The sequence below is a fragment of the Pongo abelii genome, chromosome 11 (genome assembly GCF_028885655.2).
Source record: "Pongo abelii isolate AG06213 chromosome 11, NHGRI_mPonAbe1-v2.0_pri, whole genome shotgun sequence".
In the NCBI taxonomy this organism is placed as follows: Eukaryota; Metazoa; Chordata; class Mammalia; order Primates; family Hominidae; genus Pongo; species Pongo abelii.
In genome coordinates this window covers 64,362,735-64,389,153 of record NC_071996.2, presented here as the reverse complement: position 1 = coordinate 64,389,153, position 26,419 = coordinate 64,362,735, and the positions used below count along the sequence as shown (strand labels likewise).

Here is a 26,419-nt window from a genome sequence, read left to right as displayed (position 1 = left end):
CCTAACCCAATATCATGTCAACCACCAAAAATCCCAGGTTCTCTTAAACAAGGTTCAGAGCTGTTCACCAATCATAATCCAAATAATGAGATTCAAGGATTACTCTAATCTCTGTGCCATTTCTACGTCAACCTACTCCTCCTAAACTCAGGCCTATGACCCTCAATCATTGGCAGTATTTCTAAATGTTTAATTCCGTTTAGCATAGCAGGAAGTGAGGGAGGGAGGGTTAGCTGGCTTTTGTATACTCCAGTAGTGAGCATCACCCTAGAGAGAAAAAGCAATGTTTAACCATGGCTCCAGTTACCTACTCTCTCGGCCAAAAAACAAACAAACAAAAATCCCTCAACAGATATTGTTGCAGGAAGACATCTAAATGTCCTTTTGGATGGCAGCAATACTTAGTAGAGACAGATAGGTTTCAGAGCTGTTTTCATTTTTAGAAAACTAGGAGGGAGTCCTTATAATAATCAAACTAGATAAATGTAATTTTGATCCACTATTGCGTTAACATATCCCAACATTTGTGATTCACAAGACAATAGTGACCTTACTTGGTATAAATTCATTTACTCCAAATATATTCAAAACCATGTTGAAACACTTGAAAGAGAATTATTTTGGGGGAAAAGCATTAAACTGTGAAATGAATGATGCTTGAAATTTGAGAGCTTTTTTTTAATATATTAGAAATGAGAGCATTAATAAGTAGGTATTCTCATTTTATGAACTTTTAATAACAAATGCAGACTTAACATTTGGCTACTGTAAGTTGTTTTGCTCCATGGAATAATGATGTGATAGCAAAAATGAATAAGACTATGAGTAACTTCCTACATGAAGGTTAATGTTAATGGTGAAAAAACTTATTATGCTCCAATATACTGCCAGCATGCTGAGTATACTTGGATCATAAAAAACTGTTCCATTTTTCTTATTTATTTTATGCATAGGAATATTCATTTGGCAGTCCTAGAATCACCTCAAAAAGGATTGTTCTTTTTAGAAATAAATTCTTGTTAGAATTTGAAATAAAAGATGTACATATTATGAATAATTAAAATATTTTACCATGTAATTTCCCTGATCTGATTTATCTGTAATAGTTACCTATTAATAACTATTCTACTATTATGCAGGTATAAGATCACTATATTTTCCTGTGATTGCTTCCATTAGAGAGCTATGGAGTAGGAGAGGGTTGAGAAGAATGAAACTTCAATTGAATAAAAGGACATTTGAAACTCAGAGAAGCTTGCAGAGAACCTGTGAAATATTTGTACACATAAAGATCACCTTAGGCTTCTCTACCCACGTTTGGTAAAACATACGCATTTTTTTTTTAATTTTAGGGATCATTTCTGAATAATTTGTTAACTTATCAAACTCACAATTCAAAACAGATTTCCTCTACCAGTCTATTTAGGCATTCATTTATGATTTATATCCCACCTAATCCCAAAAAGAATTTGAGGTGGTTATAAGCTATTAATTAGTAATTAATATTTATAGTTTTGATAGCACTTTATATTAGACCATTGATTCTAATCAATTACTTATTAGAGCATACATTAGTCTGAATAGTTGTTATAGTACTGTGTAATAAATGTGCTTTTAGCAGTAAAAATCTAAATCCGGAAGTGGGAGTTCATTACAGAGAACAGTGCAAGAGCAGCCCAGATGTACACCAGCAACTCCAGGAGAGCAGATGAGTAATGGATACTTCAAGTCATGTCAGCAACAGAATCTGTGGAAGAACTCTGGAGAAGCGAAGATACCGGATATTGGTGACCTGGGAGGATTTAGGAAGCAGTAAGGAAAAGTGAACTTCGAAAAAAATCTAAGCTATGTGGCATGTTACACCTGAGAAAGAGAAAAAAAATACCACCAAAAATAAAAAGACAGCATTTGAAAGTATGAAAGCAAACAGAATGAGTAACAAAGCTTCCAGTGAAGGGAAAAGGAAAAAATTGTTTAAACCGTCTCAAATTAGGTATCAAGCCTGAGGAAGACATTAAAGGACATTTCCTCAGAGACAACACATAAATAAAGGGAAAGAACACAGAATTAAAATGCAGAGTGCTCAGGAACTGGAAAGTCAGCTTAGAGGACACATTGCAAGCAGTACAGAAAATGGCCTTGAGGGGAGGGGAGCACCAATCCTGCAAAGCCTTTGCAACTGCCTTTAATTATAATGGAGGCTATACACATATTCCCTGAAGAGAGACCCACCCAAGGGTTTCTGATTTTCTGCTCACACATTGCTTAGAGAGAGACAAGCTGTCAAAAAAACCATAAAGCACCATTTTAAGAAATAAATTGAAGCTTTCATCTCTTCAAAGATGTGTGATTAGAAAAATAAATCATATAGCTCTTTCAAATCACAGCCATAAAAATAAAAAATACCATTATATACATCCTACTTGCATTTAATGAGATAGAGCCTACAAGACTGAGTTGTTGGTATTTAGTTTTATTTCTATCTTCAACTTGAAGCTTTCAGTGGGTTCTTTTGGAAGGGTCAATTGACGGTTTTCCTTTTCATTCTAAGAATCTGATAATGCATTTTATGCACAGCAAAATGAAAGACTAGGTAAAGTATAATGGAAGGGTGTATCCACTGTTTTAGTTTAACAGTAATGACAATCATTAGTAACTTCAGAGAAATCAAACTAATTGGCATTTTCACCCTCAAAAAGCAGGTATTAAAAGTATACAATAAATTAGATCCCAAAATAGCAATTCCTGACAGAGAAGAATGGTATGTCATTTGGTCCTTGAAGTCCCATAGAAGTGATTTTCACTAACCTTCCAGTTCGCTGGAGTTCAGGTCCACTATGTCCTCCGTGGGGCTCTGCTTCCCCATGAGCTGCTGTTCCATTTGGTACAGCAGGAATCTTCCTCTTCTCCTGTGGAGAGTTTCTTTGTTCATGTGTTTTGTTTTGTTTTAATTTCAGGTGTTAATTGTAAATAATAATAACAGTTCATTTTTCCTTGAAGCAATATGCACAAAAGCTGAGAACCCAGGTCCTGTACTTACTTGTTGCTTGACCTCCGGGAAGTTATTTAGCCTTTTAAAGTGTTAGTTTCTTCCTTTGTTTGCTGGGGGTAACAACAGTATCTATCTTATAGTGTGGCTAAGAGAATTAAATGAGGTGATGGGCACTTATTTATTCTTTCAACTAATACTGAGTGCCTAGTGTATGCCGTTCATTGTAATGAATGCTAGAGCTGCAAAGGTGGGCAAGAAAAAGCATTCTGTTGGTGAAAAGACAATAACCTTATAATATCAGGTACAGATGGGAGCTATGAAGAAAAATGAAGTAAGGGAAGGGGGGAGAGAGAGATCAGGATGCGGGTAGGTTGGTGTGAGGAGGTGTTAAGTATGGTGGTGTTATATGCCTGGCATAGTTTAACTGTTCAAAAAACAGTAACCATCATCACTATTTTTAAAGTATATTTCCCTGTGTAATTCCAGCTGGTATTTTTCTACCCAGTAAATAGTTTACAATATAGGTCTTTCTAACTCATAGAGTGCCAAAGACTGTTGTAAAAGGAGGCTTCTAATTTAACCAATGACAAGTAGTGGAGATTCAGGTAAGTATTGTTTTCCCATAGGTGTATTCCACCCACTTTTGTTGGTGAATATGATTTTTTAAAAAATCAGAAAGTTCTACCTAAAATCCTACCTATGGTGATATTAGCACACACCAATGTGTTCAAAAGCACTTCAAAGGATAATAGGAAAAATCTTAAGTGGTGAAATTATGATTTTTACTTGACCACCATTCCAAAATAGAATTAGTGTAAACATGAAAAACAAAAGTGATTTATAAACTGATCTCACTTACCATGAGACATTTAGATAGAATGATACAGGTTTAAAACATTAAAAAGGTTTTGAAAAATACACAATATAAGAAAGTTTATTGCTTAATATTTTAACAATTTCCCCAGGCAAATGGATGGACGCAATAAGACTAAAGTTCAAAGATAAAAGAGAAGCATCTGTCAACTAATGAAGGAACTGTCTTTACAGGTAAATAGCATACATTAATAAAGGGATTTAAGAGTTGCCCTCAATACCTACTTCCCAATCACCTAGGAAAACAATTCATAGCATTCACAAGTCTCAGAAAGCAAGTATTATTATGTGGTCTTCTGGGAGAATACTACTGACTAGATAAATTAACTCTATTTTATAATGACAAAACTAACAGAAGGTGATGTTTTGGGAGCCAAGTAAAGAACACATATTAAGGAAAAGGGAGTCATCAGCTCTTAAATGCTGTTCATCGATAGGTTAGATAAAATGCAGGCTGAGAATTGACCACGGGACTTAGCATGGTGGAGATCATTGTTCTCGTATATATTTTAGTGAAGTGGTAGGGGCAAAAGCCTCTTGGAGTGAATGTTAAAAGAGAATTGGAGGAGAGTAACTGGAGGCAAGAAGCACAGAGAACTCTTCTGTGGCATTTTATTACAAAAGGGAATGAATAAGAGTGGCAGGCTGGGTAGTGGTATCAAGAGAGTTCTTTTATTTAAGATTGGTAAATTTAATAGTATTGTATGCTAATAAAAGTGATAAAATACAGAAAAAAAGATTTGATGATATAGAAGAGAAAGAGGAGAATTGGTAGAGTTGTGCTCTTGAGTAGATGTGAAGAGATAGGTTCTTTCTAGTGCACAAGTAGAAGGTTGACTTTGGCTATTTCATCAATAGTAATGAACAGGAAGGCAGAGTATGTAGATGCAGATGCTGGCAGGTGGGTAGGTATGATGGTAGCAATCTATAGAAGTTCTTCTTTGATTGTTTCAAATTTCTTAGGGAAGTAAAAGGCACATCAGCATATGAGAGTGAGGGTCAGAAAGGATGTACTGAAGGCTTGAGGAGAGAAGAATAAGTGTGAAATAGTCATCAAGTGAGAATGATTGGACTAGGGAAGTGTAGTATGATGAACCTGCAACACAAAGGGCTCACTTGAGGTATGTGGTCATGAATTTATGTGAGACCAGTTAGTGTGGTTACATGTTTTCCTTCAGCTTCAGCTTCATCATTGTGGTACAGAGTAAAGTGTTGGATTCTCACAGGGTTGTGGTTTTGACAAGCAAGTACATGACATGAGAGAAGAGCAAATAAGTTGAGGGTACACAAAAGGGAGTGAATTTAATGACTGACGCAAAGTTCTAATGAACATTTTCAGGGTTATCCCTGGAGGTGACAGGTTATTATTCTCTTAACTGAAAGGAAAAAAATATTTAAAATGCTGGGATTTGCACATTTCAAATGAATAAAAAAGATGGAAATTATCCCAACGGTGAAAATATTTGAATGAGTACGAGGTCAGAATGTTTAATATATATTAACTCATTTCACTCCATCTAATAAAAAACATAGCCTCATGCTATCTATTATTCAATTACCATGTACATTTTTAAAACATGAATGTTGAAAAGAAGCATAGAGCATATCTGTAATTTCAAATTTGTTGTATAGAACTATGCTGTCTAATATGATAGCCACAAACTGCATGTGTCTATTTACATTTAAGGTAATTAAAATGAAAAATTCTGTTCTTTAGTTACAATGGCAACATTTCTAATGCTTACTAGTGGCTTGATTACTAGATAGCATAGATATAGAATATTCTCATTATTGCAGAAAACTCTGTTGGACAGTGCTGATACAGAACATCAACAGAGAGGTTAAAACATTTGTTCAAGGTCATACATATAGATAATTGCAGAACCCGGATGCCTTGATTCTTAATTCGATGTTCTTTCTATGACTGCCTCTCAATACCCAGAATCCAATAATTAATTCTGATTTTAAAGGGTGTCATAAAATCATAAACAATATTGGCCTCCCATCACTCAACTTGCCTCAAAAACATTATTGTTCACAAAGGTGTTTTCAAAAACACTTAACTTCATCTTCAATGTTTCAATAGCTAATTGGTATTATAGTGAATTTTAAAGCCTCATTCTGAATGTATTAATATTTTGCTGCATTTCTCCAAATAACATTAACTAAAGAGTTTCTACATATTCAGGAAGCATTATATTGCCTTTTCTAATATCATTAGTACAAAGATGTATTCTACAAGTACAGAAATGAGACAATCTATAACCCCTACAATTAATTATTAGGCAACTGTTTTTATTTTAGTAATAGATCAACTGAAATATGTGATAGCAGTTACAGAATCACAAAATGGTAAGTTTTGAGAAAAGGAAATAATCTTTAATAATTATGAAATGACTTCAAAATGAAAATATAAAAATGAGGTATCCGTATAGTTTCTTTAAATTGACAGTGAAATTGAGATACCCTTTTTAAGTACTCATGGTTGAGTGGTACAACTGCTCATTTGCCCTCCTCTGGCAAAGCAGGAAAATTTCTAATTCCAGGGCTGGGTCAATTAGACCATCTGTCACTTCCAGTAGGGCAGCAGAGTCAGGCAAGGCTGAACTCCACGGGGCAAGGGCCAAAGGCAAGACCAAGTACATAACAACTTGGGAGGGTTGTGGGAGGCAGATTCAGTAGGCATAGAGGTGGCAGTATGAGGAGTGAGCTTAACAAACATTTGGTCATCACTCTTAATAGTCATGCCTGCAATTTAAAAAATGACCCTAGAAAATAGCAATGCTTTATATTTCTATCTTTCTGGATTGTATGATGGGTAAAATATACATTAGATGTTCACAAGCAAAATTTAAAAAATCTTTATATCATACATCCTCACAAAAGCAATACAAATATAAGAATTATAATTTTAAAATCTTCCCAATATTTACTGTGATTAGCAGCAATAAATATGGAGTTTTCTACATAATATGATTAAGTCATGTCTTTGAATTTTCCTAATGCTTGACAATTTCAAAGTGACGTATCAAAACATAGAAGGACAGTAATGGGCTTTCTCTCAGGCCATATTTTATGTTGTTATTAAAATTTTAATCTTCCTCTTGGATAATATGTTTTAAGTAGGGGCTAAAATCTTTCCAGGCATGTGGCACTGTTTCATTAGTAGGTTGTCATCAAATTGCCAAGTTTCTCAGTAATGTGTGTTAGATAGTACTAAGAAAGACCTTGTAACTTCATGCCCCTTCTGCCTTAGAGGTTATCATTTAAATCATTTGAATCTTCTTGATGGGTTATGCTATTTTAAAACATGCATTTAAAAGACAAAAAAAAAATTCAATTTCAAAGAATTTCTTCAAATATACATACCTGGGAAGGAACATTTTTGGGAGGCTCTATTCGAATGCTTGGATCCCATTCTCCAGGAGGGAGAACAGTAACCTGATCCAGAAACTCATCAATTCCTGATACCAAGTCATTACGATCTTTAGCTTTATAGGCAACATCATGAAATACCTTTAGAAGAAATAGAAATATTATTTATAGTTTAAAAATAATTATAAAATATTAATGTGTTCAGTGTTTTCAACCCAGTTATCTCACATGTGATTATAACAATTTGAAGAAACAGACAGCTCTGACTCTAAGGAAGTTTATAATGTAAAATATTATAATTTATTTTATGGATCCATATAGGTAACTATTTTTCTTATGATGTCAGATGAATGTTGAAATTTCTAGAGGGAAGGAGTAAGGGAAAGAAAAAGGAGGATGAAAGGAAGCTCATTAAACTAGAATTAGGCAAAAGTTATTTATGTATGGGAAAATCAGTTTCTGGAGGAAGCCTTTGCTTACAAACAGAAATAAAAATTTGTCAAATGTGCTGGAAATTTCAGCAGTATTTATACCCTGGCATAAATAAATTAATTTAAAAGGTTAATTTTTGATTCAATTTTGAAAATAATACCAGGGTTATGTTAGTATTTTCTGGATATATAGTCATTCCTCAGTATCTTTGGGGATTGGTTCCAGGATTCCATGCAGATACCAAAATCTATGGATATTTGAGTTCCTCATATAAAATGAAGCAGTATTTGCACATAACCTATGCATATACTCCTATATTTAGAGGATCCCCAACTTTCTATGGTTTCTCTAACAATCTTTTGACTTTATGATGGTGCAAAAGTGACATGCATTGAGTAGGCTCCTCAACTTTCAATGGGGTTAAGTCTGGATAAACCTATCATAAGTTGAACATATCATAGTTTCCACTTATGATATTTTCAATGGGAGGACATAATCCCCCATTGAAAGTTGAGGAGCATCTGTACTTTAAATCATTTCTAGATTATTATAATATCTATACAATGTATATGCTATATAGTTGTTATACTGTGTAATTTTTATGCATATTATTTTTATTGTAACATTGTTATTTTTTATTGTCCCCCCGTCGAATATTTTTGATTTTGTTTTTAGAGGCAGGGTCTTGCTCTGTCATGCAGGCTGGAATGCAGTGGCACAGTCATAGCTCACTGCAGCCTTGAACTCCTAGGCTTAAGCTCCTGCTTAAGCTCCTGTCTTCCAAGTAGCTGGGACTACAGGTGTGCACCACAAAACCTGGCTATTTTTTAAAAAAATTTCTTGTAGAGAAAGGATCTTGCTATGTTGCCTGGGCTGGTCTTGAACTCCTGGCCCCAAACCATCCTCCACCTTGGCCTCCCAAAGTGCTGGGATTATAGGTGTGAGCTACTGCACCCTGACTTTTCAAATATTTTTGATTTGCAGTTAGTTAAGTTCAAGGGTGCAGAACCTGAAGATACAGAGGGCCAACTATATATTATATCTACACAGTGCAGAAAGTGCATTTCCACTCAAAGTATGAGTTACATTTCATACTTATCCCTTCCACCTCCCCTCCGCACACATGTGCTATGTTAGTCATTTAGGCTGTTCACAGATATTCTAGGTTTTCTTCTAGACCACATGGTAAGATTGTACTTCTTTGCCTTCTTTGATATTTGGATTAGGTATATTCTACTTGGGTGTACATATGTCACTTTTGAATGGAAGTTATGAGTACCAATGTGTGATTTATCACATTGCTTTTTTTCTGGTTTAGTGACTGAGAAAACACAGGTCCAGATAGAGCTTCTATAAGCACAGGGGGCCTAAGTGATTATAATGAGCAGAGCCTCTCTCCTAGATCTTGATGAACTTTTAGCATGATAGAAATAAACCCTTATTGTTTTAAGCCATTAATATTTTAGTTGGTTATTCCTGCAGCATAACCTAATTTATCTTATCATACTCAGGAATTATGTACTTAATATAGTAAGTGGGTAAAATAAAAATAAGGATGAAGAGAAAAAATTACACTGAACATAATATAAATATTTCTGACACTTTAAATTTCACTTGGGATGAAATGATACAAGTATTTGAGATTAAGGACTCCTATATTATTCTTTATTCTGGCCTAAATTACAGTGACCAAATGTCCCAAAATTGCCAGGAAAATTCTGCTTTCAAATGTTATATTCTACTTTTAGACCATTTGTTTCCATTTCTGGTCTGATACTCAATACAAACTGCCAAGTAATAATGATCATTTTAGAAAGCTTTTTCTTGACTTTCCAACTAAGAACACTTCACAAAACATTATTGGTCTGATAAACAGATTTTGCTTAGGATAATATGAAAATATCAAAGATCCATTAATGGTTTAGTTGTATTTTGAGAAAGAGATTTTTGAAATACTAAAAATATAGATTTCCATGCCACAAGCCTCTTATAAAGATGGCTACATGGCCCTGAGACCTAACCGGAATACTTAAGAATTGCAAAAGTTCTTAGTCCTCAATGAGAGTTTAGCAACTCTACTCTTTTCCTGTTAGTAACAACTCTCTTGAAATCTTTCTTAATTTGATCACATTTAATTAGAAAACTGAGATCACATGATCCTATACCCTGTTTTAGGTAGATGAATGTCCAAATTCATCCAGGACAACAGATTTCCTGTTATTTTAAAGCTCCCTAAAGGTATAGATGCCATAATTTGTTTAATTTTAAATCATAAATTAAATTATAAACTTACTATTGTTTCCCTATCACCAATGTTATCAATAACTTAATTATTTTACATTCCTCTTCTACCTTCTCTATGTCAAGCTAACCTAACAGTCTGATTTCAGTGTATATCTGACTTCCCTGACCCCCTTCTCAAACTAGACTATTGGTTTAATTAAAAAAAGAAAGTTTTTCAGCACAAAAAGGCTGAAAATTCCAAAAACCAGAATGCTGCTTCTCCTCCAAAGGATCACAACTCCTTGCCAGCAAGGGAACAAAACTGGATGGAGAATGAGTTTGATGAATTGACAGAAGTAGGCTTCAGAAGGTGGTTAATAACAAACTCCTCCAAGCTAAAGGAGCATGTTCTAACCCAATGCAAGGAAGCTAAGAACCTTGAAGAAAGGTTAGAGGAATTGCTAACTAGAATAACGAGCTAGAGAAGAACATAAATGACCTGATGGAGCTGAAAAACACAGCACAAGAACTTTGTGAAGCATACACAAGTATCAATAGCCAAATCAATCAAGCAGAAGAAAGGATATTAGACAGTGAAGATCTACTTAATAAAATAAAGCATGAAGACAAGATTAGAGAAAAAATAATGAAAAGGAATGAACAATGCCTCCAAGAAATATGGGACCATGTGAATAGACCAAACCTACGTTTGATTGGTGTACCTGAAAGTGGTGGGGAGAATAGGACCAAGTTGGAAAACATTCTTCAAGATATTACCCAGGAGAACTTCCCCAACCTAGCAAGGCAAGCCAATATTCAAATTCAGGAAATACAGAGAACACCACAAAGATACTCCTCGAGAAGAGAAACCCCAAGACACAAAATCATCAGATTCACCAAGGTTGAAATGAAGGGAAAAATGTTAAGGGCAGCCAGAGATAAAGGTCGGGTTACCCACAAAGGGAACCCCATCAGACTAACATTGTATCTCTCTGCAGAAACCCAACATGCCAGAAGAGAGTGGGGGCCAATATTCAACATTCTTAAAGAAAAGAAATTTCAACCCAGAATTTCATATCCAGCCAAACTAAGCTTCATAAGCGAAGGAGAAATAAAATCCTTTACAGACAAGCAAACGCTGAGAGATTTTGTCACTACCAGGCCTGCCTTACAAGAGCTCCTGAAGGAAGCACTAAATATGGAAGGGAAAAACTGTACCTTCCACTGAAAAACACAGCAAATTGTAAAGACCATTGACACTATGAAGAAACAGAAGGGAATCAACTAATGGGCAAAATAACCAGCTAGCATCATAATGACAGGATAAAATTCACACATAACAATATTAATCTTAAATATAAATGGGCTAAATGCCCCAATTAAAGGACACAGACTGGCAAATTGGATAAAGAGTCAAGACCCATTGGTATGCTGTATTCAGGAGACCCAACTCACATGCAAAGACACACACAGGCTCAAAATAAAGGGATGGAGGAACATTTACCAAGCAAATGGAAAGCAAAAAGCAAGCTGGGGTTGCAATCCTGGCCTCCAATAAAACAGGCTTTAAATCAACAAAGATCAAAAAAGACAAAGAAGGCATTACCTAATGGTAAAGGGATCAATGCAACAAGAAGAGCTGACTATCTTAAATATATATGCACCCAATACAGGAGAACCCAGATTCATAAAGCAAGTTTTAGAGAACAACAAAGAGATTTAGACTCCCATACAATAATAGTGGGAGACTTTAACACCCCACTGTCAATATTAGACAGATCAACAAGACAGAAAAATCAACAAGGATATTCAGGACTTGAACTCAACTCTGGACCAAGCAGATCTAATAGACATCTACAGAACTCTCCACCCCAAATCAACAGAATATACATTATTCTCAGCACCACATCACACTTATTCTAAAATTGACCACATAATTGGAAGTAAAACACTCCTTAGCAAATGCAAAAGAACACAAATCATAACAAACAGTCTCTCAGACCACGGTGCAGTCAAATTAGAACTCAGGATTAAGAAACTCACTCAAAACCACACAACTACGTGGAAACTGAATAACCTGCTCCTGAATTACTACTGGGTAAATAACGAAATTAAAGCAGAAATAAATAAGTTATTTGAAACCAATGAGAACAAAGACACAACATACCAGAATCTCTGGGACACAGCTGAAGCAGTATTTAGAGGGAAATTTATAGCACTAAATGCCCACAGGAGAAAGCAGGAAAGACCTAAAATTGACACCCTAACATCACAGTTAAAAGAACTAGAGAAGCAAGAGCAAACAAATTCGAAAGCTAGCAGAAGAGAAGAAATAACTAAGATCAGAGCAGAGTTAAAGGAGACAGAGACACACAAAAAAAACCCTTCAAAAAATCAATGAATCCAAGAGCTGGTTTTTTGAAAAGATGAACAAAATAAATAGACCACTATCCAGACCAATAAAGAAGAAAAGAGAGAAGAATCAAATAGACACAATAAAAAATGATAAAGGGGAGATCACCACTGATCCCACAGAAATACAAACTACCATCAGAGAATACTATAAACACCTGTACGCAAATAAACTAGAAAATCTAGAAGAAATGGATAAATTCCTGAACACATACACCCTCCCAAGACTAAAGCAGGAAGAAGTTGACTCCCTGTAAAGGCCAATAACAAGTTCTGAAATTGAGTCAGTAATTAATAGCGTACCAACCAAAAAAGCCCAGGACCAGATGGATTCATAGCCGAATTCTACCAGAAGTACAAAGAGGAGCTGGTACTATTCCTTCTGAAACTATACCAAACAATAGAAAAAGAGGGACTCCTCCCTAACTCATTTCATGAGGCCAGCATCATCCTGATACCAAAACGCGGCAGACACAACAAAAAAAGAAAATTTCAGTCCAATATCCCTGATGAACATTGATGCAAAAATCCTCAGCAAAATACTGGCAAACCAAATCCAGCAGCACATCAAAAAGCTTATCCACCACGATCAAGTCTCATTCATCCCTGGGATGCAAGGCTGGTTCAACTTACAGAAATCAATAACATAATCCATCACATAAATGGAACCAATAACAAAAACCACATGATTATCCAATAGATACAGAAAAGGCCTTTGATAAAATTCAACACCCTTTCATGCTAAAAACTCTCAATAAACTAGGTATTGATGGAACATATCTCAAAATAATAAGAGCTATTTATGACAAACCCACAGCCAATATCAGACTGAATAGGCAAAAGCTGGAAGCATTTCCTTTGAAAACCAGCACAAGACAAGGATGCCCTTTCTCCCCACTCCTATTCAACATAGTATTGGAAGTTCTGGCCAGGACAACCAGGCAAGAGAAGGAAATAAAGGGTATTCAAATAGGAAGAGAGGAACTCAAATTGTCTCTGCAGATGACATGATTGTATATTTAGAAAACCCCACTGTCTCAGCCCAAAATCTCCTTAAGCTGATAAGCAACTTCAGTAAAGTCTCAGGGTAGAAAATCAACATGCAAAAATCACAAGCATTCCTATACACCAATAACAGACACAGAGCCAAATCATGAGTGAACTCCCATTCACAATTGCTACAAAGAGAGTAAAATACCTAGGAATACCACTTAGAAGGGATGTGAAGGACCTCTTCAAGGAGAACTAGAAACCACTGCTCGAGGAAATAAGAGAGGACACAAACAAATGGAAAAACATTCCATGCTCATGGATAGGAAGAATCAGTATTGTGAAAATGGCCATACTGCCCAAAGTAGTTTATAGATTCAATGCTATCCCCATCAAGCTACCATTGACTGTCTTCACAGAATTGGAAAATCTACATTATATTTCATATGGAACCAAAAATAGAGCCCATATAGCCATGACAATCCTAAGCAAAAAGAACAAAGCTGGAGGCATCACACTACCTGACTTCAAACTATACTACATGGAAAAACCACATGGCACTGGTATCAAAACCAATATTTAGACCAATGGAACAGAACAGAGACCTCAGAAATAATGCCACTTATCTACAACCATCTGATCTTTGACAAATCTGATAGAAATAAGCAATGGGGAAGGATTCGTATTTAATAAATGTTGTTGGGAAAACTAGCTAGCCATATGCAGAAAACTGAAACTGGACTCCTTCCTTACACCTTATACAAAAATTAACTCAAGATGGACTAAAGACTTAAATGCAAGACCTAAAACCCTGAAAACCCTAGAAGAAAACCTAGGCAATACCATTCAGGACATAGGCATAGGCAAAGACTTCATGACTAAATCACCAAAAGCAATGGCAACACAAGCCAAAATTGACAAATGGGAGCTAATTAAACTAAAGAGCTTCTGCACAGCAAAAGAAACTATCAACAGAATGAAAAGGCAACCTACAGAATGGGAGAAAATTTTTGCAATCTATACATCTGACAAAGGACTAATGTCCAGAATCTACAAGGAACTTCAACAAATTTACAAGAAAAAAACAACCCCAGCAAAAAGTGGGTAAAGGATATGAACAGAAATTTCTCAAAAGAAGACATTTATGTGGTCGAGAAACATGAAAAAAAGCTCATCATCACTGGTCATTAGAGAAATGCAAATCAAAACCACAATGAGATACCATCTCATGCCAGTGACAATGGCAATCAATAAAAAGTCAGGAAACAACAGATGCTGGAGAGGATGTGGAGAAATAGAAACACTTTTACACTGTTGGTGGGAGTGTAAATTAGTTCAACCATTGTGAAAGACAGTGTGGCGATTCCTCAAGGATCTAGAACCAGAAATACCATTTGACCCAGCAACCCCATTACAGGGTATATACCCAAAGGATTCTAAATCATTCTACTATAAAGATACTATACTATAAAGATACACTCTACTATAAAGACATAAACATACTACTACGTATATTTATTGCAGCACTATTCACAATAGCAAAGACTTGGAACCAACCCAAATGCCTTTCAATGATAGACTGGATAAAGAAAATGTGGCACATATCCACCATAGAATAGTATGCAGCCATAAAAGAGGACATGTTCGTGTCCTTTGCAGGGACATGGATGAAGCTGGAAACCATCACTCTCAGCAAACTAACACAGGAAAAGAAAACCAAACACTGCATGTTCTCACTTATAAGTGGGAGTTGAACAATGAGAACACATGGACACAGGAAGGGGAACATCACACACTGGGGCCTGTTGGGGGGTGGGGGACTAGGGGAGAGATAGCATTAGGAGAAATACCTAATGTAGATGACGTGTTGATGGGTGCAGCAAACCACCATGGCCTGTGTATACCTATGTAACAAGCCTGCACGTTTTGCACATGTATCCCAGAACTTAAAGTATATAAAAAAATCAAACAAAAAAAATTAAGATTGATGATTTGGGGGTTGAGACAGCAACCAAACACCTTTTTTCTTCCTGATTGTACCCTATATCACATTAGAAATTGTACAAAAAATAAATTCTTTCAATTAAAAAAAATCTCAGAGACTTAGTGTCAAAACGAAGCACACAACAAAATTTAGCAGTTCTTCATGGGAAAAAAGAAAAATGTGATTTTCAATAACGTCACACTGAACATGTAATAACATTCTTAGTCAGTGATAATTTTATTGAGAGCAGTTTAAGTAGAATGATGGTGCCAAAGTCAGACTGCAATATGATAAGAAATGAATGAGTCTAAAAATATTCAGGATCAAATAGAGACTACTCCTTCAAAACTCTCAATATTCAGATTGAATCAACACTTCTTCAAAAGTACGTGCTTCAAAAGTACATGCTGTTCTAAGTAGTAAAGAATTTTTTTTAAGGATGGGGTAAACCTGGACATTCACTTCATGTGTATTTCTTCCAAGTAGCTACTATGTGTTCTGCATGTTTGCTGTCAGGGTTCACTTAAGATCTAGAAGAGAGAGGAAACTGTTAGCTCAAATATCCAGAAAAAGAAAAACAACACCTTGTTTAGTATTTTGTTTGTTTTTGTTTTCATTAAAATGTATTATTTATGTTAATATGTAATGGCTTTACTATTGTTATTTATGTATTTATTTTGAGACAAGGTCTGGCTCTATCGCCGAGGCTGGAGTGCAGTGGTGCCATCTCAGCTCACTGCAACCTCCACCTCCCTACCTCAAGTGATCTGCCCACCTCAGCCTCCCAAGTAGCTGAGCAGCTGGGATTATATGCAGCTAAATTTTTTTGAATTTTTTTGTAGAGACAGGGTTTCACCATGCTGCCCAGGCTGGTCTCAAACTTGTGACATCAAGTGATCCATTCGCCTTAGGCTCTGAAAGCGCTGGGATTACAGGCGTGAGCCACTGAACCGGTTCTATTGTTATTTTTAAATGAATTCATTAACACATTTTTTTTAAATTTCTCAGTTTTAAGTTCTCCTATGGTAAATACCAACATATCTACGTACACAAAAGCTCTTTGGGGTGTTTAGTAATTTTTGAGAATGTGAAGGGATCAACACATTGGTAGCAGTGTTGATAAGCATAATCATATGATTTATCTCTAGTAAAGCTCAACAGAAATGAAGAAAATAAATTATTGGCTTGATTCAAGATAGAATATTGGTATGATGACTAGAATATTCAGTAATTGATTCATGTTCTAAAGATTTATTGAATGCTGACTGAGGGTCAGACACTGTAATAAGTCTAAAAATACAAAAGGAAGACAGTCTACCTAGAAAGTGTTCCAAGTACAGAGAGGGGAAAGAAAACAGAACTTAGCTCAATGGATATTTATTTGAGCACTTGGCAAAATCAGGGCATAAAAACGAATACTGAATACTAAAATGCTAACTGTTCTCATGGAATTTATGTTTCATAATGCAATCCAATGCACTATTTTTTTAACCAAAGTAAACTATGAATCAACATATTAAATTCTATTCTTAATGAATACAATTGTTCTTTTCTTTCTTATTTATTTATTTATTTATTTTTGAGACAGAGTCTTGCTTCGTCACCCAGGCTGGAGTGCAGTGATGCAATCTTGGCTCACTGCCATTTCCACTTCCCAGGTTCAAGTGATTCTCAGCCTCTCAAGTAGCTGAGACTACAGGCGCCTGCCACCACAACCAGCTAATTTTTGTATTTTTAGTAGAGACGGGGTTTCACCATGTTGGCCAAGCTGATCTCGAACTCCTGACTTCAGGTGATCCGTCCACCTTGGCCTTCCAAAGTGCTGGGATTACAGGTGTAAGCCATTACACCTGGCCTAGTACAATTATTCAATAGACTTCAAAGCAATTAGATAAGCAGAACAATTGCTTCACCGAGGCTTTGAGCAATACAAATCTGTTTTCTCTTTTAAAAAATATTTAAACATTCTTTGATATTCAGTCAATGTCCTGTTGTAATTAACATGTCCTATTATAACTAATAGCTCTTATCTTTTACAGTAACTTTCTGGTTGAGTTTCCGCTTCTCTATCCCATAATCTACCATGATTACCTAAAGCCATGCTCTAAAACTTTCAAGTCTAAATAATTGAAAAAATAGATGACTGATGCTTATGCTCAAATTTCAGTCTTTATTATGTGATTGATGCTTATTTTCAAATTAGGTAGCTCTCACTAATCAAAGAAATAGATGGAAGCCCCTTCTCTGTTCTCATCCTAAATCTGAAATTTATAGAACATGGATGTTTCCCTGTTCTGTGTCCACTTGGTTAGTCAAGAAAACTTTGGAACTGACATCTTTCTGTCGAGAAAAATCTTGATTCCCAGTTGGGGAAGTAGAGGATGAAGAGAAGAGAGACACATTGATATACATGTACTTCCCATGACATAGTAGGATCCTCTCACATTATCACATGTCTCATGCCCTACAGATATCTTAAAATATTGCCCTAATTTCTTAGATGGGGAAACATTTTTTGTCTGAAATATAATAAAATATTAAACAAATGTATGTGAAAGTGATAATGCTTAAATCGTAGAATACCAATACAAATCAATACGGAAATACTAAGAGCTTTTATAATGTGAGTGTTTTCTCAGAGAGAGTTCTGCTAAATCAGGTGTATGGCCCTCATTAAGCTATTTTTTTCATTCTCCTGTCTTCTCGCAAATTTCCTAAATAGAATAGGTTATTCATTACAGTGGATTGAATAATTTCCTCCCAAAATGTACATCAACCTGGAGCCTTAGAATGTGGCCTTATTTGAAATAAGGATTTTTGCAGATGTAATTAAGGTAAGCATCTCAAGATGAAATTATCCTGAGTTAGGATGGGCCCTAAATCCAATGATTTGGATGGATTTAGGATGGGCCCTAAATCAAATGACAAATGTCTGTCTTCATAACAGAAAATAAGAAGACACACAGAGACAACTGGGAGAAAGCCATGTGAAGATGGAGACAGAGAACAAAGGTCTATTGCCACAAGCCAGCGAAGACCAAGAACCACCAGAATATGGAAGAGACATGGAAGGATCCTCCCCCAGAGACTTCGAAGGGATTGTGGCCCTGCTGACACCTTGACTTCAGACTTCTTTTCAGTTTTACAGAACATCTCATCAATTAGAAAGCTTTGATTAATAAAAACTAAAGTAAAACAAAACTAAAAACTAAAAACAATAATCAGTAACCACTGGTGGCTTATTTGTCCTATTTATATTCTCTACAATTTGCAATTACAAGCACCCATTGCTAATTGGAGTTCTTCAGACCCTGCTTTTTGCAACTATTTAAGCGGTTCCTCATGACTCTCTTGGGATACCTGCCCCTGACCTGGGAAAACACAGCTATTGGGAAACATTTTCAGTCTGGTCTGAAGAGCTCTGGTCATACACAAGCTTCTTCCAGGTGGTGCATGGAGGTGGTCTCTGGTTGTATTAATGCTTATAACGTGAAATTGCTGTATGTTTTTGTTCCTGGTGTGAGTTAATAAATACATTATCCAGTCTTCAAAAAAAAAAAAAAAAAAAAAAAAATGTGAGAAAACAAACTACTGTCATTTTAAGCCACCCAATTGTGGTAGTTTCTTATGGCAGTCATTGTAAACTAATACACTCATTAAGTTGGTTCCTTTTGAAAACTGAGGGAAAAAATGTTTTTCTTCTAGGTTTTGCTTTCCTATGCATAAATATCAAAAACTAATTCATATAACACTATAAAACATAATTTGGACAGATTGAAGAATTTATAATATTGAACCCTCGAAACAGGTTCAAATTTTAGCTATTGTAAACATAGAAAAAGTAATATACAATACTAATTGGCTCTTTTTACAGAATTTTCAAATATCTGCAGCCATGTATTTCAATAAAAACATTATTAAATTATTTAGATGAAATCTAGAAGTATATAATCCCATTTGTTCATTTACAACTGAATTTTGATTTAATGTCCCTTCTGTGATCTACTGCATCTGCTCTTCCCGTTAACAATAACAACAAATTTCCATAATGTGTTGGAGAATCCAAGTAAAGGAAAATAGTGGTATGATGCTACTTTTTATCTTCTTACTTTAAAGATCTTATATTTTTGAGACATACACCTCTTTGAAGAGCCGATGAAAGCTTTTTCCAGTCCCAAAAAATCTACATACAAATTTTTTACATAGAAAAATTTACGTATTCTGTTACAGAAATCACAAGCTCCTTGAAATCTATCTACAGCTTCTCTAATAGTCCCCAAACTCCCAGGTTAAAAACATCTATATTCAGGCAACTGTAGAGAGTTGATAGATGTTGCATGCATTTTGGTGTCATGTATAGTATTCAGATAAACTGCTATTGTTTTTTCTTTAGACTTTGAAATTCTTTACTCAAAACAAGATTTCCAATGATATTAACAATGGTGCTTACTTTGGCAGCACATATACCATAAAGGGAATATTAATAATATATTCTAAGTGTCACTGAAAAAATTTCTTTACACTATGAAGTTTTAAAATATTATATTCATGGGTGTTAATTTATTATCCCTTTGGGAAACATTTTTCTAAAGGAGATTTTATAGCGGAAGCATGGGAGAATGGGATTCAATACAGAGAAATCTGATTCACAACAAACTGTCATGAAAAGAGGACCTCCAAAATTTTAGGTATATCTACTGGGGGAAAATGTTCCCAAAGAACTTGAATAAATACCTCATCTGTCATTAGGGTTGCAATTGATCTGCCAATCTCATGGTACTGTTGACTCTTTCCCAGGGGTCCCAGAAGAATGAACAAAAATCTGTAATTAAGAAGAAAAAAAATGTTTTAAGGTAGAAATATAAAAATAATTTTAGTAATACAGAATCACTCATCTCAAAGGAATTACTGAAAATGGAGATTGTGATGGCAAATACTTCCATAGTTTTTCATAGTTCATTATTATTTTGAAAAATTTTACCATGATTGACCCTTAGGCTTAAGATTCTCAAGCAATGGGAATGCATGGTTTTCCGTGTTTTTTTTTTTTTTTTTTTTTTTTTAATCACAGTGTTTCTCCGTTTAGTTATCTGTACAGCATGTGCAGTTGTTATTGGGAATTTTAAGGATTCTATGATCCTTAGAGAAGCAAAGTGGGAAAAGTAAAATCTGATTAGACCTTTCTAAATTGGAAGGAAGAAAACTCACTTGTATGCAAAATGGCCAACAGTTCAACAGGGGCAAAGGTAACACAGTAGCAAAACAGAGAAAATATAGAGTCAAAAAACAGTAGGTGTATGTGCAATTTTCATTATAAAAAATTGTCAGGAATCAAAGATCAGCCAGGTAGAAGAAAATGGGGGGTTAATGATCTATTATTTATAATGCTGAGGAATAAAAATAGCATCTACACTATAATATTCCATCTATATTAGGTCGAACATTTGGCAAATTCATCATCACAAGTGGTGCTTTTAAAGAAATCAATAGATACTCTAACTTTAGCAGACTGGTAATTGCCCTGTCTCTGAGAAGGTCAATCCTTCTGGGAAATTGTGAAAATTAAAGAATGCCCTATATTCTGTCATATCATTCTATGGTGTTAATTTGTTAAATTGTTTATGCTATTAAGTATGAAGACTAATGGCTTCACAAGGTGTACTAAAATAGTTACTATAATTCTACTCCTCATTTAGTTGTAATCTTTAGAGATTGTCCATGTTTTTACATGAGGCAAATATTACACAATTGCAGAGGATGTGACAATATTTTTTGTGTGTGTCAGCGACAACTGAACCCAAGCCAATTTCTACTATGTAGAAATGTCCAGTATACATTAAAAACAGGAATGGCTTAATTTGGTGGCAGGTGCTTTATCAACTATAATAGCTTTTTAAGAAACTTCCTAACCTATGTACATCTTGCTATTTTTTCAGGTTTCCATTCCATGAGCTATTTTTAAAGATCTAAAACATTATTTTCTGACATTTCTACTATGTGTTGCCATTGTATTAATAGGATGCCCTTTTGTCTTCCCAAAAAAAGGATAATAAGAAACCCTGAATGGCTTTCTTTATTCTGTTTGTCCAACTAATCTTCTTCCATTTTTCACCTTTCCTAACTAAATAGTCTTGTCTTTAAATCTCTTCTCATACAGTTGCTCTACAGTGGCCCTAATTTTTTTCTCCATTGTTCTCTACACATATTTTGCTATCTCAGTATGAAATAAGGTCACTTAAACCTGACAGTTTTCACAGTAAGGGTATATAACCCCATCACGGCTTTTTTCTACTCATGGGAATTTTTCTTTTCCTTCTTTTGAAATACAAGAACTATCATCGTCATAAATAGCCATCATTTGCTCATAGTTCACCAGACACCTTCCTAAGTGGTGGAACACAAATGCACTGCTTGGAGAACTGAAAAGAAATTTTAAACTGCTATAATATTAACTCTACAATTAGCAAGTTTAACATCTTAGATATGAATCTCAGACTCCCAGAAACCTTGAATAGGTTACAGGTTGTCCATAGAAAACATATAGCCTGAATCACACAGTCAGATGCCACTTTAATGTGCTCAGTTCATCCTTTCCCTTTGTACATAAAAGTTGATGTGTATCAGAAATCTCAGTAACCCTCAAACAGGATAAACACAGACTTCTTTCTATAATCTGAACAGTAACTAGATTCCTCCCCCAAACCATGGTCAGACATAGGTACTTAACCACTGAATCCCGTTCTAGTCAGCTGAGCTCTTACAAAATGAGGCCTCTCCTGTCTGTGCTGTTCCATAGTTGTAGAATATTTTATCCATAATCAAAGCATGGAGTTATGTAACCTGCTATATTTTGAGTTAAGGCCAAAGATTCAGAGAGGACATATATTCTACAGTTGATACAGTACCTGAACTTTTCATCAAGTAACTTGGCTAAGGTATTCAATGTTTGGAAGAGGAGGCGCACGAACAGCTTTTGAGATAGCTGTAGCATCAAACAAAGGGCACCAGCCATATGGGAACGGGGCCCTAAATAGACATGTTTTGATGTGGGAATAGGACTAGAGTAAAAGCCTATCTGCATTTTGGAATCACACTGGTGGTAGAAGTATGGAAGAAAACAAGGTTCCTGGGTATATTGCTTGGAAATTAATGTGCTAAAGTCAATATTCTGTGTTTCCTTTCTTTTTTTTCTTTTCTTTTTTTTTACAGTTTTAGTAATGGATAGCCTTATTCTAAAAAATGAGAAACAGCATAATTCAGTTTGTATTATCCCTAAGTTGTTATTGTTAAATGAGAAACAAGTTTCGATCATCAAATTAAATTTGTCCTTTTAACTCAGATCCAACCACACTGCGATAATACTTCTACCAGTGTTTCTACAGACCCTGTGTGTCGGAAGCCCACTGTGCCTAAGATTGAAACACATATTTGACGCTATCCTAACAATGGCACTTACGTGCATTTTGAAGGCCTTCTTATTCAAGTGTAAGCAAACCTTAGTAACTTTGCTGTTTTTGAGTTTGACCACACTCATGCACAGGATCCTTTCTTTCTTTAGCAGACAATTTAATGCAATCTTTGAGAAAAAAGCTAACATGTTACCACTTCTTTTACCAAAAATGTAAAAAAAAAAAAAAAAAAAAGAAGTCATATGGCTTCAGGGTACCTTGAGATGAGGAATATGCCTAAAATGAAGCAGAAGTTTGAGAGAAGGGAGGAAAGAATAGAATAATTTTTAAAGCACTTTTCCCCTCCTCCACAAACAAAAATTAATAGTAGTTTTGTGGATTTCACATTAGTTTCTAGTCAAAACTCTAACAGAAAATTACATTGAATCATCATTTTCTTTCCACAAAAAGATGGTTTAAGAAAAATACAAAAGACGCTTTTATACTTTTTACCTGGTTGGGATTGGGACTTCAGCCAGTCCTTGAAGCAATACAGCTGGAGACAACCTGACAAACGCAACTACAGTTCGATCCAAGAACTCCAGTTCTCCCACTAAGATGTTCGATGCTTCGGCACCTGGAGGAATCTTTTTCATAAAATGCAGATCAACCTGCAAGCATCACCAGGTAAATACGATAAATCAAAATTGGAAAAATCTGGTAAATCATATTCTTGCACAGTGCTTCACATATAGTAATCCATGAATAAATATAGTTTAAATAAATACACACGGTTAAACATCTCATTTGCCCTTTTTCTATAATAACCTTTTTTCTTTACTTGTGGATTATTTTAACTTGTCATCAATAAGCTGAGTACTCTGGTTCTTCTATTTATTATTTTTAAAAGAAGTTTCTCCAGCCTCAACAATCTTGAAATTTTAGACAGGGAAAAGTATGTGAGTTCAGTTAAATAACTATTCTTTAACCATAATTTAATTAGCATTTGCCAACAGATTTAATATTTTATACTACATTACCTAATTTTTGTACATAATACATTTTAATTAATACTCAAATATGCTTATGTCAAAAGAAATATAATCATGTTTCTCTTTACAGTATAAATTATGACTTTAACCATCTCCTCTTTTCTGGTTGTTCTATATTCTTCACATTATATACTTGGCCTGGTAATTCTTCAATATTGGTTTTTCATCTGAGAATTTAGATATGACACAGTAGAAAAAATAAGAATAAAATATTAACTTTTGGAGTTACTGAAGAGCTATAGTTGAATTTCTGACATGAGATGTTTGTGATTGAAATGAATGTACACAAAGCAAAAGTGATCATTAACAAGAAGAAATGCTAAGAATAAAGGATGAAGTCTAAAAAATGAATGCAAAATATCCTTAACAATAAATATCAATTTTTATGCATAGGGCCTCAGTGAAAGACAAGCAGTGACTTTAATGTAAATTGTACAAGATCTAAGTCTTGTTTCTAATTCACTTGAGTAGCTTTTTATGAAACTCTGTTTTTAGGGGAATAAGAATTTATCTGCTCTAGTAATTGATCTCATGCTCTGATGTTAATGAAATGAGGGCCAAAGATCAAAGTGAGAATAGCCGAGAGAGGAATGAGCTCTGGCAAATATGAGTGAGGCTGAGAAGATTTTTTTTAGCCTAGATAGTTCTTTTGCAGGTTTAATGATTTGAGAATATTTTTCTCAAAAATTTTAAATGAAAAAATCCATAGTAATACTTTAGTGACTACATTAAACATGTTGCTTTCTGAAATCAAGATGATAGTACAGCTATTTGAAAGTTTTGTAACTAATTAATCTTTCCAAAAATAGGGATACCACAAAATATATAACCTAGTATACGAAGCATATATTCTTTCACAAGGATTAAATATAAAAATATCCTACAGTACTCCATCAAAAATATTAAACGGAATCATTATTTTATTTTAAAGGAAAGGAAGAATGATTTAACAAAGCAAAACTGCCTATAAAAATATGTAACAAATATTATACATCCAAAGTTTTTAAGCTACAAATGTACTCCCAATTATAAATTTGTAAATTCATAATTCATGTACACTGGATTATATAGCAAATATTTTGCTTTTGTGGAATCTGATCTTTTAGTTTATAGATAGCAAAAGTATTTATTTACTATAATAAGTAAGGTTAAATTTCATGGGGTTTATTGTGGTATTTTTGTACGTATTTATCTAGCTAGGAGAAATGTACACATTTAAGATGCTTTAAATTAGTAATGCTTTACATTTTCATTGTAATGCAAAAATTCCCAAAGAGGGAATAGAAGATTTCCCATATACTATTAGCTCTGTGAGGAAAACATAATAAATTTCATAATCCTTTCTGTTACTAAAAGAATAAACAGTTAAGTTTTCTCTCTCAATGGAAAGAACAATGATACAATATAAATATACTGAAACAAAATTTAAAATGAGAAAACGTCTTTTTAAAAAATCTATAATTGATAATATGAATTATATTGATAATACCCGAAATTTAAATTCCACCTTGAAAACTCTATAAATCATTTATTGCTTGACAAATGCCACTGTCTTAACTACTGAAGTCTGTGCCTCAGGCAGGTAGTGATTATAGAAATAACTGTTTAAAGATGAAATTTAATTAAATTCAAGAAGTACATAGTATGTTAAAATAGTTAAATTTTGTAAAAGAAAATATATGGTCATTACACATGATCTTTAAATTTATAAAATACCTAATATATCATCAATACCTGTTATTTAGAAAAAACATTAAAATATACAGAATTTAATTTCAGGATAAGCAAATTCATCTTGTGACTTCAAATGGAATAAGTTATAGTTCTATAGCACGTATCTGGGGTAGCCATTGTATTATACTCATTACATTACATTATTCTTGGAGTAATCATATACTTTGGGAAGTAATCGATTATATATTATCTAATTATACTATTCTATATTATGTATAGTTATATATTATTCATGGGGCAACCCTATATTTTGTGTTTGTGTACTGTATACTTCATGAAGAAACTTATTTGACAAACCAATTATCTTTTTTTGTTTGGTTAAGTTTTTGAGACAGGGTCTCATTGTGTCATCCAGAGTGGAGTGCAGTGGTGCAATCCCAGCTCACTGCAGCCTTGAACTTCCTGGCTCAAGCCATCCTGATCCTTCCAGTTCAGCCTTCTGAGTAGCTGGGACTACAAGTGCGCCACCATGCCTAGCTGATTTTTTCTAGATTTTGTAGAGATGAGGTCTTACCATGTTGCCTAGGTTGATCTCAAACTCCTAAGCTCAAGTAATCCTCCTGCCTTGGCCTCCCAAAATGCTGGGATTACAGGTGTCAGCCACCATGCCCTTGGCCCCCTAAGCAACTTTTAATATAACAAAATATTATGTTTAAAGACCTGACTGTAACCTCTTATAAAATTATAAATATGTAAAGCAGCTCTAGAGGATCCAGGTTGAACTACATCCCTAAGAAAACTGTCAAGTGAACACAAACACTTGGAATGGACAAGAAGAAAATCCTGGAAGTTTCTGGTCCTTTGAATAGGATCTTGAAGAAATCGAGCTATACTCTTCCGGGTCTGTATTTACACTCATGCTTCTGGGCTGTCCAGACCTCACCTTTATGCTAGTAGTGGAGAGATTTCTTTCTGGGCCTTTGATACTTCAGCTGTGGATGAGAAACAGTTACATTTCTAGGGA

The 26,419-nt window shown here is 34.7% G+C and overlaps 1 protein-coding gene across 8 annotated transcripts in view; it reads right to left on the bottom strand.

Annotated features, from left to right (window-relative positions):
- The window catches only part of SLC4A10 (solute carrier family 4 member 10), a 365,731-nt gene that overhangs the window by 78,634 nt on the left and 260,678 nt on the right, over positions 1-26,419 (bottom strand). For all 8 annotated transcript variants that reach the window (XM_054549397.2, XM_063712834.1, XM_024243567.3 and 5 more), the window contains 4 exons: positions 23,183-23,340; positions 20,016-20,103; positions 7,235-7,381; positions 2,809-2,909 (listed from right to left, as the gene is read on the bottom strand). In XM_054549397.2, the coding sequence (XP_054405372.1) occupies positions 2,809-2,909; positions 7,235-7,381; positions 20,016-20,103; positions 23,183-23,340 (494 nt within the window). The remainder of the gene's footprint in view (positions 1-2,808; positions 2,910-7,234; positions 7,382-20,015; positions 20,104-23,182; positions 23,341-26,419) is intronic.